Here is a 15,591-nt window from a genome sequence, read left to right as displayed (position 1 = left end):
TTTTCTTAGATTAGAGTAAAAATAATGTTCTGTCTTCAGTGGAAATAATGTTTAATCATTAATAAAAACTCAGTGATTACTTTTTCTCCCAGATAACTTATTTCATATTGATATGATTCATTCATCTGTAGTTTTGAGAATAAAAAAATGTTATTTTATGTGAAACATTGTTTAATGTATATCTCTCTTTTCTTAGGCATCATTCTTAACAAAGAAGTTAAATATTGGTGGGAAAAGAGTAAATCTTGCTATATGGGTAAGTTAACCTTTTCAACTGCATGAGTGAAGGCCTAGAGTACCTATTCCTGGTTCTCTCATAACTAAGTGGCTCAAGAATTTCTAGATTTATTTTAGTTAACTGAAGTTTAGCCAAAACCTTTTTTTTTTTTTTTTTTGGCGGTACGCGGGCCTCTCACTGTTGTGGCCTCTCCCGTTGCGGAGCACAGGCTCCGGACATGCAGGCTCAGCGGCCATGGCTCACGGGCCCAGCCTCTCTGCGGCATGTGGGATCTTCCCGGACTGGGGCACGAACCCGTGTCCCCTGCATCGGCAGGCGGACCCTCAACCACTGCGCCACCAGGGAAGACCCAAAACCTTTTTTAAATAAACATTTTTTTCTAAAATCTGGCTAAGAATTTTATCTTGCATACAATTGTATACATGAACAGTTCTTTCATAACTTTTCAGCTGGAGAAGGGTCAACTCAGAGGGATTCCATGTCAGAGAAAGGGGTGGACAGCCTGCCTGGCCTTTTTCCCCCATCTCCATATTCTAATCCTCCAAGGGAATGGCCAGTGGAGAGTAGGGCAAGGATAATGCAGTAGTGTACCTGTTGGCAGCTGGTCCTGGTGCATGCTCTTTCTCCTTGTCTCCTCTCTCTGGGGAGAACCTAAATTTAGCGCAAGGCCTGTTCCTGGCTTATAACACCACTGTGGCCCATTCTGACCCTTTGGCAACTGAAATGGTTTTTTAATGAGGGTGGGAAGATTGCTGAGGAGGAGGAAGGTTGGGGAGGGGAGAAGTAATCTTTATATACAGTAAAACATTAAATATTGATTATAACTTGACTTAAAATTTTTATTTGTAACCTGTTTTGTTTCTTTTAACAGTGTTTTGGGGTTATCTATAATTTTATACACTTTCCAATTAAACAAAAGTTCACTGTAGTTACAATAACATGTATTTTTTCTTCTGATCTAATAAGAGTTTATTGCTTTATTTAGGATACAGCAGGTCAAGAGAGATTCCATGCATTGGGTCCAATTTACTACAGAGATTCAAATGGAGCTATTTTAGTTTATGATATAACAGATGAAGATTCGTTTCAGAAGGTATTCTGTTTACTTATGGGTAGATGACTTAATAGAACAACACTGATTTTTTCAAGTCTGCATTAACATGCTTTTGTTTACTAATGTGATTAGCCTTGGCTTTAAAGTTAAAGTATAGTTTGTGCATAAATGATGACCACTCGTATTTTTTAATGGAGTATTTAATTCTTGTTAATAATATGGATATCATTTATTAATAGTTTATTACATGGCTTTCTCAGATATTAGGAAAGGGAAATAATCTGAAGTAAAGCTTCAGAAAAATATAGAGGCTTTTTTTCTCCCTATTAAAGAAAAATCACATACATTTTTTTGGTTCCATACACACTGGCCACCTGATAACTTGGTATGGCTGCATGGGCAGGTTCCATAATTGTGGGGAGGAAAACGAAGAACTAAATCAAGTTTAAGCTCTTCTCACTAAATTTCCTGGAGGATATGATATAAATTTTAAAAGAACAATCTAGGTAGTGTTCATTTTAAAGCTTCTCCATTTTTTTTAACCCCTCTTTAAACATTCACCAAAAATAAAGAATTTTTATAGTTGTTTGGGACCAAAAGTGAGTGACCGTTCAACCTACCTCTGAATTCTCATCACAATTAGGATTGTGACTAGTTACTTATTTGACCTTTTCTTTGAAAGCCCTTCTTGGAATAACTTTGTGAAGGATATTTAACTAAAGGGGGTAATTTCCAAGGTAGAAACTTTTCTTGCCTAGAGTTACAGGTTTGTACTTGTTGAAATTACTTGCCTTTTTAGTTTTATTTTATTTCCTAGTATTTAACTGATGAAGCAGATGTACAAGTTAGCCTTTGGATTATTAATGCCATGTAGAAAAACTTAGTCCAAGGAGTAGGAAAATGAAGCAATAGGTAGCTTTCAGATTTAATGACATTTTAAAAAGTTATATATTTGGGGTGCTGTTTGTTATCCCTTCCTGCCTTTTTGGCATAAAAATAAATGGTTTAAGTATTCTATTGCTTAAAAGAAGGTGGAGTCTGTTAGGTTGAAAAGTGACCACTTATCTCTGGCTGTATAACAAAACCCCCAAAATTTGGTGACTTAAAACAACGATTTATTATTTCTCGTGGTCTTTGAGGGTTGACTGGGCAAGTCCTGTGCTCCATGTGGTGTCAGTGGAGTCACTCATGCAGCTGCATTGAACTGGGGGTTTGGCTGGGTGGGAACCTGGATCCAAGAGGGCCTGGTTTTCCTCCACATGGCCTCTCACTCCATTTGGTGTCTCATTCTCCAGTACTCTCTCCACATGCTCTCATTATTCCATATTCCAGCCAAAGCTTCTTATGTGACAGCTGGATCCCAAGAGTGTAGCTGCCTGACCTTCCTAAGGCTTTAGTCTGGAATTGGCATGGCATTAGTTCTGCCACATTCTCTTGGTCAAAGCAAGTTACAAGGCTAGCCCAGAGTCAAGGAGGAAATACCCTTGGCAAAGAATTGGTGACCATCTTTAACTTATTACAGAGTGTATGGGTGTAATGAATAGGATGCCTGTGGAGGGGGATCTGATTGCAGATGAATAACAAATTTTTAAAAAATTGGTTAGATTTAGTAGGTCGTGATACTATATGTACAGGGAGTAGGGTAATAACATAATTGGATTCTGGCATGTTTCCGTTGAAGTGATGAGGATGTACATTTTATACCTGTACTGTCAGATTTTTCTTACATGAAATCAACTAAGGGTGGAAGTTAAATGCTTCTCTGAACATGTTATACATATATGTGAGTGAAACAAAAAGATGGGACTGTACTGAGAAAAGTGTAGTTCAGTGCTATTATAAATTGTTGATTACCTTTGTTTTTATACAGATTTTGTGTTTACTACAGTTCCTTTGCATTCTTGCAGAGAATAGGCGTGTGAGACTGTTACTTTGTGCGTAGGAACATATGCACAGTAAATGCTTACCACACATATTTAATGTAATTTTTGTTATTTGTAGATGTGTGTGTATTTTTTTTAGGAAGGTATATAAGTCCTGTGTCATTTGATTACATTCGTACTAAATTCCATTACACAAAAATGAAAGTAGGTATCCCAAGTTGGTTCTTTATCCTGTTTTATTGTAATCAATATATTTAAAATCAGGAGTTCAAAAGATTACTTAATTTCAGGGACTTCCCTGGTGGTCCAGTGGTGAAGAATCTACCTTTTAATGCAGGGGACGTGGGTTCAGTCCCTGGTCAGGGAACTAAGATCCCACATGCCGCGGGGCAACTAAGCCCGAGCGCCGCAGCTACTGAGCCCGTGCACTCTGGAGCCCACGCACCACAACTAGACAGCCCACGCACTGCAGCGAAGAGCCTGTGTGCCACAACTGAGACCCGACACAGCAAAAGAGAGAGAGGGAAAGAAAGAAAGGAAGAAAGGAAGGAAGCCCAGCATTAAAAAAAATAATAATAATGACTTAATTTCAGTTTACTCCCAACGGTGCCTGCTGCTCTGCTCCATCCGTAGTGAAGAATCAGTTTGCCACTGGAGTCATTGTGCACCAGGGGCTCTCCACCAGGGGGCAGCAATGTCTAGAGACATCTTTGATTGTCACACCTGGAGGATGGAACTGGTATCTAGTGGGTAGGAAGCCAGGGACACTGCTAAGCCTCATACATTGCACAGGACAGTCCCTCACAACAAAGAGCTATCTGAGCCAAAATATCAGTAGCGCTGAACCTGAAGAAACCTATCCTACACCAAAGGATGAAATTTTATATTACTCTTTTTGGTACCTATGTTCATTTTGTTTTTCCTTTAAATGTGTGACACAGAAGCTCCTATGCCCTCTATTTGGGACCCAGTTGGGGTACAAAAGATTTTTAATTAAGCCCATATTTTCTTAAGTCCAAAGTGATTCTCTATAAGCATCTATTATCAGAGGCTAGAATTGACATGCTTTTGCTTTGGTGAACAGCTTTGCTTGGATTTATGGGCAGTTATGAAAGTTTGTAATTAGAGATGCTTCTGTTTATTCTTATGTGTAGGTATAGAGAGAAATCTTTCCATTGGATGTTTGTGTGTGTGGTTTGCGATATAAATGATCCTACAGTGAATCATTCCTAGTAATAACTAAATACATGGACTGTGAGACAAAATTTTGAGGTATTTTGACAGTGTTGAGTTTTGGGGTGTTGTAATGGTACTCATTGTTACAGGATTTGTTTTAATATTTACTCTTTTGTGTACACAGGTTAAAAACTGGGTCAAAGAATTACGGAAAATGTTGGGAAATGAAATCTGTTTATGTATAGTTGGTAAGCATCATTACTTTTTAAAAATGTCCTTTGTTTCCTTAACACTTTATTAAAGAATAGTAAATAAGTAATTTTCATTTTAAAGTTACATGAGAAAAGAAGAGTGGTATTTTAGTATTTAATATTTGAGTATAATTTGGGATTTGGAAGTGATCTTTCAGGAGATTCAGACATCTGTACTTCAAGGAATGCCTTTGGGGAGCAAGTGGGAAGCCCTATACATGTAGGGCTTCAAGTCCCCCAGCCTTGCTTCAACTTGACCTTTGGTTTTTCATCATAAGATTATTTTAAAAAAGAAGAGTTCAGCAACTACTTTACAATATAATTTAAATCAATGACTTAAGCTGTGTTCTTGTTCTATATATTTAACTATACATGTTTTTGAGTTAAGAACAAATTTGACTCCAAAGATATAAATAGATCATGATATACTAGACTGGAGAAATACCTTAAGCGGTAAAGTAAAACAACTCTAGAACTCACTCTTGGACTTCTGGCATTTCTCTTTGGTTTCCTTTTTCTTTAGAGTATTATTTCTATGATATAACAGCTAATTATTGGGCAATAAAGTGTTCCAGACACTATGCTGTGTACTCAGTGGACATTATCTCATGTAATCTTCACAGCCCTATGAGGGCTTTGTAGAGGAAGCTGAGCTCTGTAGATACTTGCTCAATATCATGCAGCTATCAGATATGGGATTCAAATTGAAGTCATTCAGTCTCCTCTGCTTATGATATTAATCCTATGAATAGCCTCAGGCTGTTTTCTCTCTTCCTTTTTATGTAACTGATAAATGGCTTGGGAGAAACCAGGGTAGTTTTAGTGGAGGACATAGAATGGAGTAGTCACCGTGGGCAAATTCTGCTTTTAGCTGTAAGAATTTTTTTGTTTTAACCTGAGTTTACATATCTTACATTTTGTCACCATTAGATTGGTAAACTTTACAGGTCCAGATCAGGGTGCAAGTTTTGGGAGAGGAACAGGAGCTGATCTGCCCTGCTTTTTAGTCTAGGTGCTAGATGTTAGGCTAGATGGTGGGAATATTTCAAACAAGAACACTGGAGTTGTAGACCACATAGGAGTTTGGGACCAAAGCTGCAAGCTAGTCATTAGTGAGTTTGGCCTGCTTTTGTCTGTCTGGTATATCGGACTTACTGGGAGTAGAAGTGGTCACAGTAGGTGAATGACTAAAGATTTGATGATTTGGGATTCTGGTTATCTCTCAGAAGAGAGGAAGGAACTAACACATTCTAAGAAACATAGCTAACATATTCTTAAGAAAGTCAAAGAAGGGATTTCCTTGGCAGTCCAGTGGTTAAGACTTCGCCTTCCAATGCAGGGGGTGTGGGTTCCTCCCTGGTTGGGGAGCTGAGATCCCACATGCCTTGGGGCCAAAAAACCAAAACATAAAATGGAGGCAATATTGTAACAAATTCAATAAAGGCTTTAAAAATGGTCCACATCAAAAAAATCTTAAAAAAAAAAGAGAAAAAAGGAAAGTCAAAGAAACCTCAAGAACTTGTTGCTTGACCAAGGTTACAAAGTAACATTTAAAAAATTAGCTGGGTGGGAATTCCCTGGTGGTCCAGTGGTTAGTGCTACGCACTTGCACTGCAGAGGGGAATGGGTTCAATCTCTGCTATGGGGATCTAAGATCCCACAAGCCTCGCAGCATGGCCCAAAAAAAAAAAAAAAAAAAAAATTAGCTGTGTGAATAAACTTAGGATAATTAACTTAAACTTTGTATTCTTCATGTTCATATTCTAAGAAGGTTTAGTAATATTGAATCTGGTAGCTTACTGCTCCCAAGTAGGGTTAGATACGTCTCATTTCATGTTATATAATGTTTATTAATGTTTGGTATAAAGTATAAAAAGCTCTCACTCTCCCTTTTCCGTTGGCAAGTGTGACATGGAATTCTATTTGTAATTCAGAGTTGGAAGAATTTTGAGAGCCCATTTACCACAAAAGGAAAATTTCACGAAGTTACCATATCTGTGTAACCAGTACATTAGAAGCCCCACCAGTACATTGGAAGCCCCCCCCCACCTTTTTTTTTTTGTGTGTGCTCCTTTCTCATCCCAACACTACTGCAGTTGCCTTTTCCTCACCATCCTCTACCCCCAGACATAATCCTGACTTTTTACTGCAGGGACTGGTTTTGTTCTGAATTTCAGATAAATAGGATCATATGTGTATGGGAGCTTTTTTGTCTGTTTTTTGGGCTTTCCATTATGTTTACAAGATTCCTCTATGTTCTTGTATATAGTTGTAGTTCATTTTACTCTCTTTGCTATCTAATACTTAATTCTATGAATATTCCACAGTTTATCCTTTTGCTGTTGATGGACATCTGCATTATTTTTTCCACGTCTTGATTTTCATTTCATTCTATATATGTTCAGTGTTTATTTTCTCGCCTGTTTTAAAACTAACTTCAAAATAATACTACCTCATAGGATTGTGATGAAGACTAAATAATGATTTGGAAAACACTTGGTATAGAGTAGGCATATGACAAATATTTGTTCCTTTCCCTTTACACAAGACAGTCCTTCAAACATTTGAAGCCTACTTGGATGGTTCACCTAAAATCTTCCCTAGGTTTTCAACTGTTTGGGCTAACTTTCAGACATCCTCATCATCCTGATTATTTTTTCCTAGGTTTATTTCGGTGTATCAATGTGTCTCCTACACTTGAAATCCAAACATTGTTGAGTCAGTGTATACCATAGCTCTCTCTGTTTTTAAATCTTCTTACTGTTCTTCTACCATCATTGCCCAAGATTGCATATACTTTTTAGCAGTCATGTCAACTCAATTTCTGTTTTACATAGATTATAGTTAACAAAAATCAGAATTCCTTTTTTATAAGTATTGGTCTTCTGTCAGGCTTACCCCATCTTCCTACATAACTAAATTATTTAAACCTATGTGTAGGAATTTCAACTTGTCATATGTTTCTGAATGTTTATGTTTGATATATAATCTACTAGCTTTTTCATGTGTAAATTAGATGCCAAACCTTCTAGGTCCTTATCTAAATCACTGATAATGTGTAAAGCAGGAAGAGAGAACTCAATACTTCCGCTAGCAGAGAGACTTTTCCCTCTAGTTTTAGTTAATCCATTGATCAGCACTCTTGGCTGTGGTTGCTCTGTTTAATAGAGTATTTTGTTTCTAGTCTGTCCTTAACATTTGTATGTTTGTTTAACAAATATTTATTATTAATAATAGTTACCATTTATTGAGTACCAGGTACTATTCTAAGAACTACACACTTATTTAAGCCTCCTGACAACACGGCAAGAAGGCATTGTTGCCATTTCCATTTTACACATGAGAAAATGGACTTAGAGAGCTTGATACTTCCCAAACTACATAGTATATAGAGATAGACCTGAGATTTTAATTTAGGTCTGTCTGCTACTTCAAGCCCATATACTTAACCAGTAATATATATTACTGGCTATGTACCAGGCTTTGAGAATAATGTAGTGAATAAGTTAAAAAATAGATATGGTCCTCGTCTCCCCAGAGCTTATCATGTAGGGTGAGAGAGAAAAACAAGCTCTTGTTGTACATTATGATACATGCTATCAAGGGGTTGGGGGTGTGCTGTGATAGCACAGAAGCAAACCGAACTAAATTGGGGGAGGTGTGGTTAAGGGATTTCTGAAGCCAACCAGGGTTGTTAGGAAGTGTGTTAATTATCATGGGTTTAATTCTCTCATAACAGTATTGATGTTCCATTTGATCATTCACTGTGATCATTTTCCATTTGATCAGTCACTGTGATCATTCACTGTGATGGCTGAAAAATACTCTATTGAACACGTCCTATGTGCTAGGCTTTTTACATATATCTTATTTTCACATCAACCTTGCAAAGTTTATTGGCTACATTTGCACAAAGTGAGACTAAGGGGTTAAGTAATTTGCCCCAAATCTTACAGTTTTGAAATGAGCCAGGACTTAAAAACAAGTTTTATCAGATTTAAAAATTTCTTTCCACTAGGCCACACACCATCCAGTCTAAGCAAAATAAAGTTCTAGCTCTTTATTGCTATTAGGCCGTCAGCCCTTAGCAATGGGTATATCCCTTCCATGTTCTTAATTCAAATAGGTATTTTTAAAGAAGATAAAATTTTTAATATTCTTAGCAGGATAACCTTTTCCTCTCCAATAGCTTCTGTCAGTTTTCCCCCCTAGCCTTTATTGTACTATACTTTCAAGTAGGTGCTTACTTTGTTGGTTATTCTTATTTTCAGGTGTTGTAAGCCTATTAGAAAGTTCCCAGTGTGGCTGCACAGTAGTATTGAAACAGCTATGAGCCTCAACTGCAAGCTTTAGCTCTCTTGCTTTTAAAAGAACATAGCTAAAAAGGTCTTGAAAGGTGTCAGTCACTGACAGGCAGTTTTGTGACTTGGTCTGTGCTGTTAATCCATTATGAGCACTTATTGTTCAAAGAAATAGTAGTTATTTAGTAGAGGGATTTTTTGTTTAAAATATTAATTATGTTATTAAAATAGTTAGCCATTTTAATAATAACTGGTTTTAGGGAACTCCCTGGCAGTCCATTGTTTAGGACTTGGCACTTTCATTGCCGTGGCCCGGGTTCAATCCCTGGCTGGGTAACTAAGATCCCGCAAGCCGTGTGGTGTGGCCAAAAGATTAAAAAACAAAAACAAAAACAAAAAAATACTGGCTTTATTAAAGTTTAGTTAAGTTTAAAATGCTGTTAAATAATAAAGCAGTGTCAATTATTTTCCCCAAATATTCATTTGAGGCAACAAGGTGATTGTCTACTTTCCCTATCCTCAGTTTTTAAAAATAGATGTTGGTAATTATGGTGGATTTTGAAAAAAAAGACATTAAAGCTCTAACAAACCAACTCATAGGGTTTTAGTTAATTGCAACAAAAGTCTCCTTTGATCTATAGGAGTCTGTTTTACCTTTTTACAGTGGCAGAATCTTGTGCCTGTTTGTTGGAGCTGCCTGCCACTGGGTGGTGCTTTGTGCATTCTTCATAGCATGAAACAACTTATTCCACTGGTGACTGTTGGATATATTGGTTGTAATATTTAGCAAATTAAAAATTTTATTGATAAAGTATAATGTGGGAAATCAGAACTGATATGTGTCTTCTTGCTGAGATAGGCTGATAACTGTTCAAAGAAGGAAGAGTTTATTACTGAATTTGTTAGTACCTGCTGAGCTTTAGTATGTCTGCTTCCCTCCCCCAATCTTAGGCTGTGGTGTCAGATCATTGCTTAAAGCTGCGCATGATTAGGTGCTCAGATTATTTGAGGTCTTCATATACAGAACCTCTGGGTTTGTACCGCTCAGTTCTAAGCATCGCATCTTTCATTGGGTGCTTACTTCAATGCTTTATCTGAAATTGTCTTCTAGACTCTCTAAGGTCCCAAGAAAAAATGACCTTATTTACAAGGTTTCCTTTTTCACCCCCATAGGTCATAATAGAAGAAATGAAAATATTTGTTTAAAGTGTCCTTTCTTAGGGTATTTTCCCCCTTTCCTGTATGTTATTTCCCTTGCCTTTAGCACTCTGTCCAGCCTACTTACCTTAATCTCTACCCTGTATATAATAAGGAATCTGCATTTTGCAGTTTCTACACTTTTGTTCTGGTGGCTTTATGGCATCATCTCAGTTTGGTTCCATTGTTTAAGGAGAGCTAAACTTACTTTTAGTAATTTAAAATCTGTATGATGTTCATATACTAAGTTGTCTCATGTTTTTAAAACAAACAGTAGTTTCTTCCCCTGCAGTGGTGAAGTACTTCAAAAGCCATATATTTTAATGCTTTCTTTAACCAGTTCATATCATCCAGAAAACCAAAATATTCTTAGGATCCAAGAGGTTAGCCTAATATATTTTCATAATTATTGATTGGGGACCATTTACACTTGGCTAAGACTCATAGGTTTATCCTTAGGATTCCCTAGTGAATTTTAGTCCCATTTATACCCTAAGTCAAAAATAGTGCTTATCTCTTTGGAAAAGTTATTTTCTCTGACAGAGGCTGCAGCTTCAGGAGGGACGTGCATTGAGCCATTTGAGGGAGGTTGAGGCATTCACCTTGACAGTCACGATCGGCCCTCATATCCTCATATCCAAATGTCCTGAAACCTTACAGTTTCAGGACATTTAGAAGGACATTTAGAAGTCTGGTGGGGATTTGTATTATTTTTCCAGATGATTAAAGTGGCAATTGTATATTTAGAATTGGCTTAATTTCATTATAAAAATGAATCAATAGTAAAGACTGGCATTTACATTTTCAAATTAGGTAATAAAATAGACTTGGAGAAGGAGAGACATGTTTCCATTCAAGAAGCAGAATCGTAAGTGTTATCCCTTCTCTTCCTTCCTTCAGTCACTCTCTGTAAGAAGTCTTCCTCTTTGCACAATGTACTTTACCATTTAGTTATTACTCAAACCTCTTAATATAGATTGAGCTAGTGGATTCAGTGAAGCGTGTTTACACTGGCAATTTCTGGCTTTTGGTGACATTTAAAGTTATTCTACTTTCACTTCTCTTTCTAGTTTCAGTAAAAAGTATAAGAGTGATGCAAAAGAAAACCGTCATGGCCAAATAGTCAGTGAGTCACAAAAACTAAAGTATTTGGGTTGCAAATTAACTTAGAATAAAAGTCTTGTTTTATTCTTATTTAAAAGTTGATTCAATATATAGAGACGTCAAATGGTATATAATCTTAATTTCACTAAACCTGGGTTAATTAGTAATAAGTCACTAAAATTGCTATTGTAAAAAAAGTTCAAATAGCACTCATGACAAAAACATGAAACATATTTTTACGTCAATTACTGATGTTACTTTTTTTTTTAAGGTATGCAGAATCTGTGGGAGCAAAACATTATCATACTTCAGCCAAACAGAACAAAGGAATTGAGGAACTTTTTCTTGACCTTTGTAAAAGTAGGTATATGGCTCTTTTTAAAACATTGGTAATATTTCTGGAGTGATTTTTTTTGTTTGTTTTTTGTTTTTAATTTATTTATTTTATTTATTTATTTTTGGCTGCGTTGGGTCTTCGTTGCTGCGCGCGGGCTTTCTCTAGTTGCGGCGAGCGGGGGCTACTCTTCATTATGGTGCGCGGGCTTCTCATTGCGGTGGCTTCTTGTTGCGGAGCATGGGCTCTAGGCGCGTGGGCTTCAGTAGTTGTGGCTCGCGGGCTCTAGAGCACAGGATCAGTAGTTGTGGCGCACGGGCTTAGTTGCTCCACGGCATGTGGGATCTTCCGGGACCAGGGCTCGAACCCATGTCCCCTGCATTGGCAGGCAGAGTCCTAACCACTGCACCACCAGGGAAGCCCCTGGGGTGATGTTTTACAGTTTCCATTTTGACCATATTGATGATTTGTTGCATCAACCACTATTATTATTTACTTAATATCTTTAACGCATTTTTTGAAGCTTAAATACCTTCTTTAGCCCTATTTCAAGTAGTAATCAATGGCTATGAAATCTTATGTGTAGTATTTGCTAAATACATATTAAAATATATGCATTACTATTAAAAATAAAAATGGAAGGGGAATGGACAGAATAAAACAGATCTAAGAGTTGTAACAACCTGTTGTAGTGGATGGACCTTATTTGGATCCTAATTTGACAAACTAGTGAAAAAGAACATTTGTGAAAAAATTGGGACTATATGAACACTCACTGGATATTGATGCTATTAAGAAATTATTGTAAATCTTTTTAGGCGTGGTTATTGTGTAGTGGTTATGTTTAAAAAAGAATTCTTATTTTTTAAAATGTTTTTATCTTTTAGAAATCATATTAAAATAATTTATGAATAAAATTATGTATCTGGGATTTGATTTAAAATAATGGTAGGGATGATTGCCAAGTATGGATGAAATTGTGTGATGGACATACAGATTTTCATTATGCTCTTTTTTCTACTTTTATATATGTTTGAGCTTTTCCGTATTAAAAAAAGAGAAAGGAAAATGTTTATTATATACAATCTGAAAGTCATTTCTCGTATCACCAATAGAATGCACACTAAGGAAAACCCTAGTCTGTAGAATAATGGATTGAAATGATTTTGTCAAATTATATTCTTTGTAGTTATAGACCTCAGAATGATGGCTTTTTGCTCTAAAAAATGTACATATACACAAACTTTGAAGTAAATTTCAGTTTTATGTAAGCTTGAAGATCATTCATAATTCTTCTAGAGCATTAATTCTCTAAATGTGGTCCCGTAATCAGCAGCATTAGCATTACTTGAGAGTATGTTAGAAGTGCAAATTCTTGGGTCTTACCCCAAACCTACTGAATCGGAATCTCTGGAGGTGGTGCCCAGAATCTGTGTTTTAATCCCTCGTTATGATTCTGATGCATACTAAAATTTGAGAACCACTGCTGTACATATCAGTCACTAGGAGATCTTGTTAAAATGCATAATTTGATAAAGTGCGTCTGATGTGGGCCTGAGCTTCTCTTTACTAACAGACACCCAAGCGGTAATGACACTAGTCCTCAGACCATACTTTGAGTACTGAGGTTCTAGATCAGTGGCTTATAAGTGTTAAATATCATATCTTTATATAAAAGAATTGAATATTCTCTATATGTTTATTTTAAAAATTATAGAACATGTACAAGTACTTATGATTTTCCATATTGTAAAATATACATTAAAAAAATAGAAATTTTGAAAGGTTAAGGAAAAATAAATTGAACGTTTGCCTAATTTTACCTCAGTGGATTATCCCGTATGCCTCAATTTGGAAACCATTGTTCAAGAGCAATCTCTGGACCCAAGTTTAAGAAACCTTACTCTGTTTTAAGGACTCTCTTTTCTTTCCTCATCTTTTCAGATATGTAGTTTGCAACTATTTACTCATAGTCTGTGTCTTATACTCTCATTTTTCTTAACTGTCTCTCAAAGAGCTGAAGTTCTAAATTTTAATGAGGTCTGATGTATCAGGTTTTCTGTATGAGTCATGTTTTTCTGTCTTACGTGAGAAACCTTTGGTAACTCAAAGTCATAAAGATTTTCTTCTACAGAGATTTCCTCCTGTGTTTTCTTCTAGAAATTTTGTTTTACATTTAAGTCTGTAATTAATTTTTTGTTAATTTTCACATATGGTGGGAGATATAGATTGAACTTTTATTTTTTACATGTAAATGTCCAGTTCCAGTACTGTCTCTTGAAAAGATTGTGCTGGACCACACAATCACCAGTATCTCACTGTCATCATTCGAGCAACTTCTGCTGTATCTTTAAATCAGATAGTGTGAGTCCTCCAGCTTTGTTCTTCCTCTTTCATCTTAAACTCTTTTGTTCTTTCAAATGTTATTTGGTTAAAAGTTTACATGACTTATTGAAGAATAAATCTTGTACCCTAAATATTGCTTGTACTTGGAACAATTTGACCTTCTTTGACGTATTTCTAAGTATACTTGGAAAATCTTAAGGATGACACTTGTATACAGTCATTTGTTTAAATAAAAAACTTTTTTTCTCTGGTGATGTCACTGTGGCTGTTATACAACTGGACAAGTACACTTGCTATTAATTTTAGCTAGTTTCCTTGTTGGTTGAAAGTCAGAAATAGCTATCATGGTGGTAAACTGAAATTATAGAAACAGAAAACGCCGGTTGTGGTCCTAAATAATTTCTGCTTTCTCCCTCTCTTAGGGATGATAGAAACAGCACAAGTGGATGAAAGGGCAAAAGGCAATGGCTCCAGTCAACCAGGAGCTGCAAGGCGAGGTGTACAAATTATTGATGATGAACCTCAAGCCCAGAGCAGTGGCGGAGGGTGCTGTTCTTCTGGATAACTGTTCACCCCTAAGGAATAAAAAAACAAATAAACTGTGGATCCTTGCCCTCAACACAAAGACTGCCATATTCCAAGTCACATTATTTTACCAATGGAATTAGAGAGTTAACAGTATTTTAAATTACGTTTATAACACTGCAGAGACCTTAAGTGCTAAACTTAGTGGGGTTCGTGACCAGAGAATTGGCATTTTCTACACATGTTAACAAAGCAATTACCAATGGCCTTTTTACATATTTTTTTTCTTTAACAAGGAGTAATATGCATGTAGAAAAGACCTACTTAAAGGCTTCATTTATATTCTTTTAAATCAAATCTTTATTTAATAACTTATATATGTTGTTGGAATGGTATACATTTTTGCAGTCCTTTGTATTTTGTGGTAGTTTGAATTGTATCACTTCTAAACAGCAAACTGTTTTTGTTTTCTTTTTTTTTAAATTGGCAGATACCTGAAGTACTATTTTTGCAGGGTTTGCACAGGCCCCTAACTGTCTACTACACTTTGATATAATCTATATTCATCCTGTATGCTGAGCTGATAAAATACATTGTAAATTACATATTAAATATTTTATCTGCTTTTACAAGCGCAAGGTGCAAAAATATATACAGTAGTCTCATTGATGACTGTAAAGTGAATTAACATTTGGTGATAATGTCTAAGCTTTTTGACTCTGATCACAGTTCCCCTTCACTTTTGTCTTAACTTGAAAGTGGCGTTGTTTAAATTTTCTCATATACTTTACTTGAATTATTGCTGTTGTCACATTTTTTGCCTCTGTAAATCCATCTAATAATTGAGCAACAGCATTTGCCTTTTGGTTTGGGGTTTTTTTTGTTGTTGTTCTTTTGTGGTTTTTTTTGTTTTGTTTGTTTTTTGTTTTCTGGTTTTTTTTGTTTGGATAAAAGAAAGAGATGACTTCTGCTGATTTTGCTTTAGAATGGTTACCTTAGAAGTATTTGAGTGGAGCATGCTGAGTTTCACTGCTGCAAGGCTTTAGTTTTCTCTTAGGCTTTATGTGAGATGGACTCATTGGTATGAGAAGAGAGGAAGAAGTCCCAGATAGTAGCCACTCACCAAGACTCATTCATACAGCATGTTAGTGGTAGTTTCTCCTCCACAGGCAGTACTTTTAG

At 36.2% G+C, this 15,591-nt stretch overlaps 1 protein-coding gene across 1 annotated transcript in view; it reads left to right on the top strand.

Annotated features, from left to right (window-relative positions):
• RAB21 (RAB21, member RAS oncogene family) overlaps window positions 1-15,059 on the top strand; it is a 30,372-nt gene extending 15,313 nt beyond the window's left edge. Inside the window, exons 2-7 of the mRNA XM_060112144.1 lie at window positions 197-256; window positions 1,224-1,331; window positions 4,536-4,599; window positions 10,914-10,968; window positions 11,476-11,564; window positions 14,307-15,059. Coding sequence (XP_059968127.1) covers window positions 197-256; window positions 1,224-1,331; window positions 4,536-4,599; window positions 10,914-10,968; window positions 11,476-11,564; window positions 14,307-14,449 — 519 coding nt within the window. The 3' untranslated portion in view covers window positions 14,450-15,059. The remainder of the gene's footprint in view (window positions 1-196; window positions 257-1,223; window positions 1,332-4,535; window positions 4,600-10,913; window positions 10,969-11,475; window positions 11,565-14,306) is intronic.
• The last annotated feature ends 532 nt before the right edge of the window (window positions 15,060-15,591 follow it).

The sequence above is a fragment of the Mesoplodon densirostris genome, chromosome 11 (genome assembly GCF_025265405.1).
Source record: "Mesoplodon densirostris isolate mMesDen1 chromosome 11, mMesDen1 primary haplotype, whole genome shotgun sequence".
Lineage (NCBI taxonomy): Eukaryota > Metazoa > Chordata > Mammalia > Artiodactyla > Ziphiidae > Mesoplodon > Mesoplodon densirostris.
This window is presented reverse-complemented; position numbering and strand designations above follow the sequence as displayed.